The 5896-nt window shown below is 54.4% G+C and overlaps 2 protein-coding genes across 2 annotated transcripts in view; one reads left to right on the top strand and one right to left on the bottom strand.

Moving 5' to 3' along the window:
- Positions 1-2360, top strand: part of APRT (adenine phosphoribosyltransferase) — an 8313-nt gene extending 5953 nt beyond the window's left edge. Inside the window, exons 2-5 of the mRNA XM_010008448.1 lie at positions 23-126; positions 986-1119; positions 2004-2082; positions 2218-2360. Coding sequence (XP_010006750.1) covers positions 23-126; positions 986-1119; positions 2004-2082; positions 2218-2360 — 460 coding nt within the window. The remainder of the gene's footprint in view (positions 1-22; positions 127-985; positions 1120-2003; positions 2083-2217) is intronic.
- A 3138-nt stretch (positions 2361-5498) lies between these two features.
- The window catches only part of CDT1 (chromatin licensing and DNA replication factor 1), a 28029-nt gene continuing 27631 nt past the window's right edge, over positions 5499-5896 (bottom strand). The window contains exons 8-9 of the mRNA XM_010008447.1: positions 5781-5895; positions 5499-5662 (exon numbers count right to left, since the gene is read on the bottom strand). Coding sequence (XP_010006749.1) covers positions 5499-5662; positions 5781-5895 — 279 coding nt within the window. The remainder of the gene's footprint in view (positions 5663-5780; position 5896) is intronic.

The raw sequence follows: 5896 nt of genomic DNA, 5'->3' as shown, positions 1-5896 counted from the left end.
CTGTTTTCCCTTTTCTTTCCAGCGACATCAGCCCTTTGCTGAAGGATCCTGCAGCTTTCAGGGCTTTGATTGATCTTCTGGAAGATCATTTGAGGGCGTCGTTCCCCAAAATCGACTTAATTGCAGGTGGGTCTTGGTTGAAACACCTTGGAGGCCGGTGCTGAGCACCCTGTCCTGGGGCTGCCTGGGTGGGAAGTGTGGGGAGACTCCTCTGCTAATGGGGCAGCAAATACTGTGGCCCTTGGACATTATAATCACCCAAACATTGGCCTCGAGCAGACAGTAACACCAGGACAGGTTATACCCTCCACCTTCTCCTGTAGTTTCCTGAAATACTGGTTTGGGTTGTGGCAGATGCCACCTGATGATATTTCAATGCCAATTAAGTCATTTATTGCTTTCATCATTAAAAAAAAAGAATAATTCAGGGAGCAGTGAGAGCCTGCCCTGCCGTGAGGTCTCACACAGTCCCCACAGCAGGCAGACCCTGTTCCAGCATGTTTTCCTTCTCAAGGGGCCTTTTCAGGGCAGCAGAAGCAGCCCTGGTGGTGATAAAGCCTTGCAGCACACCTGTGAGAGGGGCTGAGAATGGAGGGCACTGCTTGTGCTGGGTGATAGCCCCGGAGTTCAGGGAGTCTGTAGCAAACCTGGTCCAAGTGCCTCGTGATAAGTGAAGTCTGTTCCCTGGGGTGCAAAGTCCCTGGCTGCGTGGCCAAACTGATACTGGGGCTTTGCTGAGCTTATCTCTAAGGAGAACTGAAGGGGAGGCAAGTGGGCTGGTGGGGGAGGGAGGTGGTGCCCCAAAGCCCATCACATCTTGGTGAGCAGAGGGTGGGGTGTGTTCTCAACCTGCAGAAACGACTGTGACAGCAAATTCCTTCTTGGGGCACCTCCTGAACACAGGAGGATCAACCCGGGGTGTTGTGCCAAGATCCCCCCGGTCAAATGGCTTTGTTCTGAGTATCTGTGCTGCTTTCCCCCTCAGGCCTGGACTCCCGTGGGTTTCTCATAGGCCCCTCCCTGGCTCAGAGACTGGGAATTGGCTTCGTGATGTTACGGAAAAAGGGAAAACTTCCCGGGCCGACCAAGTCGGTCTCCTATGCCCTTGAGTATAGCAAGGTAATGCCTGGGGAGGAGAAGAGGGCTTCCAGCCTGGTTGGTGGAGGGGTGTTTCAGTGGGGAGATGGGGTGATAAACCCAGCAGGGGGGTCCTCAAGGTGGGCTTTGCTTCAGGAGAAGCACTGAGCTTTGCCCAGCACGGCAGCTCCTTCCCGAGCCAGGGACACTGGCTGGAGTCAGTGAGCAGTGCTGGGATCTTTATTTTTTTTGGGGGGGGGAGGAGAGGTGATAAAACTTGGTGCTAAATTGCTTTCTTTGGCTTGAATTCAGGGACATGAACACGGAGTGTGTTTCCCACTCTTCCAGTAAGTGCTCTGAGTGCTCTGCCTTCCCTGCACGGCTTCGAAACAGGGCGCTCGCCCGGTAACCCCACGGCCTCTCTGGGGCAGAGCAGAGCTGGGAGGCTTCATAACACTGGCAACTAACAGCAGCAGGAACACCAAACCTGGGCACTATTTATGAGGATTGTTTGGGCCAACCCCTGCATGGGACAAGTTCATCTGATGCAGGACATGCCTGTGAGGGTTTGGATCTAGCACTGCCGTGCTGCCGAGGCAGAGCGCTCCAGCCCGCAGCCTTACAGGAGATTTTCCTCACTGTGGAGCTGCTCTGGGTTCAGGTTTCACGATGGGACCATAACTCACTTGATGATTGTTCAGAATCTTGACGTGCCAGAGGGTTGGCCCAGCAATCACCTAACCCACCGTGTGTTTCCGTGGCACTCCCCTGTAGCTGGAGTATGTGGGGTTTTGGGAGCTTTTAGGTGCTGAGTGTTAAGGTTGATCTCACAGAAGACTTGTCTGCATCTCACCATGTGTTAGCAGTTTGTGGAGCATTTCCCTGTAAGGCAAGACTAAAATGAAGCTGCTCTTTCCACCTTGCAGGCTGAACTTGAAATCCAGCTCGACGCCGTGGAACCAGGACAAAAAGTGGTTATTGTGGATGACTTGATTGCAACTGGAGGTAAGAGGAGCAGAGAATGTTGGGGCGTGTGTGGCCCCCAGACATGTGTGTTGGTGCCAGCAGGAGTGGGGTTTGAAGCCTACCTTGCTGCTGCTCCTCCAGTGATGCTGTTCCTGCTCACTCTGTCTCATGCAGGTACCATGTGTGCAGCCTGCGAGCTGATGCAGGGGCTGAAGGCTGAAATCCTGGAGTGCCTGGTGATCATTGAATTAAAGCTCCTGAAAGGGTCAGAAAAGCTCAAGTCCATCCCTTTCTACTCCCTGCTGCAGTACGACTGAGGAGGAGCTGGGAGAAGGGAACACACCCCGTGAGCTGAGCATGAGTTTGGGTTTTATTTGGTGGCTTTAAATTTCATGAGGGGGTGGGCAGGGTGGGGAACACACAATTTTGATCCTGGCCAGATGCTTTACAATCCTGTTTATTTTCCAAGACACAGGTTAAGGTGTGTTGAGTGTAAGGATCCTTTTTTGCAGTTCATCCTTTTGAGAAGAAGGAACAGTCTGATTGTTTTGAGGGGGGGTGGAGACCAAGATGCAGCTTCAGTTTTTGTTGTTAGGAGACCAAAGTGAAAATATTGCTGGAGGCAGGAGAGGTCTGGTGGCTTTGGGGGCCCAGCATTCCCTTCACTGGGGCCGTGCCTGTTCAGCCTCCCAGCAACCTGATGGAAGTTTGCCAAAGAAGCACAGAAAGTGGACACAAAGTGATTATTTGTCTAAGTGATAAATTCCTCTGGGTTTGCCCTCAGAGGGTGGTCTGGTCACTCTCTGCTGTTGCTGACACTAGAATAGGTTGCCCTTACATTGAGGCAGTACTTGCTAAGAATTAGGCACCTTGCGGCATCAGGACATGGAAAATACAATGCTAGTTTGGAGCCCAGTCTTGTTGGGATGTCTGGTGTCAGGTAAAGCCAGAAAAGGTGTTTTCTGTGCTTGCAGTTGAGCTCCAGCAGTCTCACTCAGGTTGTGTGATGGATGCTGTGGTTTGGAGGTGCTCCATGGTTCAGTTTGGTCTCAGGAGTTATTAAAACCCATTGTGCCAAAACTTTCATGTGCCTGGTAACGTTAGGGACTAATTAGTCCCTGTTCTATCAGGGGCTGAACTCACTGGTAAAATAAATGTCAACTTATTTTTATTTTTTCTAAACTGTCTCAGAGCTGTTCTTGCAGTAGCTGAAGCTGTTAAGTTACCCTGGTGTGCTCCAAATCCAGGCTGTTAGTGGAGAGCAAGGCTGTGCTGTGAGCTCTTACCTCCCCAAACGCTTGGAAAATCCATCTACCAGGACTGACCGTTCAAGTATCTTTTCTCCATGCCTGGCACCAGCCTCAGGACCCAGACTGGTCCTGCTGGGCTGCAGTAGAAATGCCCAGTGTAGACCAAACCCCCTGCAGCTCAGCTCAGCCCCCATCCAGCACACAGGATGCCTTGCACTCTCCCCCTTAGACTTGTAAGGGCTCTTACAGCTATTTTTACCAGTTTCCTGAAAAGCCATTTCAGTGGCTGCTCAAGTCAGTGCTGAGAACACCATTCCCCCGGGGAAGGAAAAACCTCCCCCAGGGCACTTCCTTTTGCAGGCAGCCCCTGCACAGAGCCAAGGCAGGGCAGAGCCAAGGGAGGCAGCGTGAGGCACAGGAGGGAAAATAATCAGTTCCACCCCAAAGAGCTGTGAAAAGCAGCTGCCTGCTGTGGCAGCAAGAGTCAGCCCTGCCAGTGCCAGAGCTGGCTGTGCCCAGTGCCAAGGGACATCAGGGCTTTGTGCTGGTGGGGCTGGGAGCAACTCCTGATGGAATTGTGTGGAGACAAGGCTGTGCAGGGGCAGCTGCCAGGTTGGGGGGACTTCTGTCCCAAGGAGCAGGACAGAAACTCACTGTGAGCTCCCCTGGGGCACATGTGTGCCTGCCAGGATGCTGAGACCAACTCCTTCTCTGGAGGGCAGCTCCTCTGGGAACCAGCTCCTCTGGAGTGCGGCTCTTCTCTTCTCCACTGTGGTCAGGTCTGTTCAGCCTGGCCAATAACCCAGCCTGCACCCCAGCCCTGTGCATCCCTCTGGCCTGGATTTAAACTCGGCTCCCTGGAAACAGGGCTACCTCCTGCCAGCAGTGCTGGCCAACTGGCCTGCACCATGGCAAGCAGAGGCCTGGAAGAGGAGGGCCTGCCTGCTCCCTTGGGCAGCACTGCAGGGATCTCAGATGCTGCCAGCCCCCAAAACCAGCACCGCAGGGAACTCAGATGCTGCCAGCCCCCAAAACCAGCACTGCAGGGATCTCAGATGCTGCCAGCCTCCAAAACCAGCACTGCAGGGATCTCAGATGCTGCCAGCCTCCAAAACCAGCGCTGCAGGTGGAAAAGCTTCCCTGAACCAGTATGATTGTGTCCCTGTCCCCTCCCCCACAGAGGGATGCAGGATTCACCTTTCCATGGGTGTCCTTGATATCCCCCACCAAAACCAGCCCTGTTTGGGTGGGACAGTGGCGTGAGATGTGCCCAGGGCAGCTCCCACCTCCTCCCTGCACCCATGCTGCAAGCACTGACCTGACCTGGGCACTGGGCCAGGCTGGCACTCCCGCAGCCATCAGCACCCTCTTTGTCCCTCTTCCCAAACCACTTCAGCTGAGCAACCTGGGCTCTCCTTTGGGACAAGGACCCCCCTGCACCCACCCCAGCCCTGCCTGCTCCCCTTCCCACCAGGAGCTGCTCTGCAGCCCCTATTCACAAAGGCTGCATTCAGCTCCCTGCACACCCACGCTCACTTTTTCCAGTAAGTCTTTCTCCAGGAGCTGGATGATGACCCAGCCCTTCCCTGCCTGTGCTGGCCAGGGCCAATTGCCATGGAGAACCACGGAGCTAACGCGGCACAGGCAGCTCACGGAGGAAGAGCACTGGGGCAACACAAGGCAGCTATATTTAAAACATTTAATACCGATATGTTTTGACAAGTCCTGTAGCTGTTTCCAGCCAGAGCTGGTTTTTCCTTCCCTTAAAAACAGAACAAGGCCCAGAACTCCAAAAACATCAACTTATGACTTCTTCTCTCACTCCTTCCTACCTGTCATCCTCTTGTCCTGCCTCCAACCCCATCAGGACCCGGTTAATGGAAGAAACCTCCCTGTATCAAATCTTCAGGAGAATCCTGGATCAAACCTTCAGGAGAGACCAGCAAAGCCAAGAAGAGGTGACAAAATCCACTGCTTGCTTTGTCACCCCAGGACACAGGACTGCCTGCCTGCAGCTTGAGGGTTAGAGGAGCTACAGTCCCTATGGACCCTGGTAGAGGAATTGGTTAAATTAAGGGTTTTTGCTCTTCCTCAGACATCCCTGAGGATGACCCTCCCGCCAGCCCACACCAGTCCCCGGAGCACAGTCGGGATTTGCTACATGTAGAGGAGATGGAGCAGGGGAAGCCTCGACCCTGGGGGATCTCAGAGGGCTTCTGCCTCCTTCACGGCCTTGGCCAGCCTCTCGGCGATGAGGCCGAGGTCCTTCCCCTTGTCCAGCTTGATGTAGGTGTCTGTGCTGGTGACGTGGATCCCCACCCAGTCGGGCAGCAGCTCTGCGAAGAGGCGCAGGTGTTTCTCCATCTCCCCTGCATAAAGAGAAGTCCCCAGGTCAGAGCTCAGCTCTGCAGCCCCTTCCTCCTGCAACCCCCCCAACGCTGCGCCAGCAAGGAGATCCTTCCCTTCCCCTTCCCCTGGCTTTCCTACCGGGAGGCATCTGTGCGTTGTAGCTCTCAGCCATGCGTGCACAAGCCACCTCCATGGTCAGGGCTGGCTTCTTCTCAGCCACGAAGACGTTGCGCCGGACGCGGGCCATGGGCGGC

The sequence above is a fragment of the Chaetura pelagica genome, unplaced genomic scaffold (assembly GCF_000747805.2).
Source record: "Chaetura pelagica isolate M959 unplaced genomic scaffold, ChaPel_1.0 scaffold232, whole genome shotgun sequence".
NCBI classification, from domain to species: domain Eukaryota; kingdom Metazoa; phylum Chordata; class Aves; order Apodiformes; family Apodidae; genus Chaetura; species Chaetura pelagica.
This window is presented reverse-complemented; position numbering and strand designations above follow the sequence as displayed.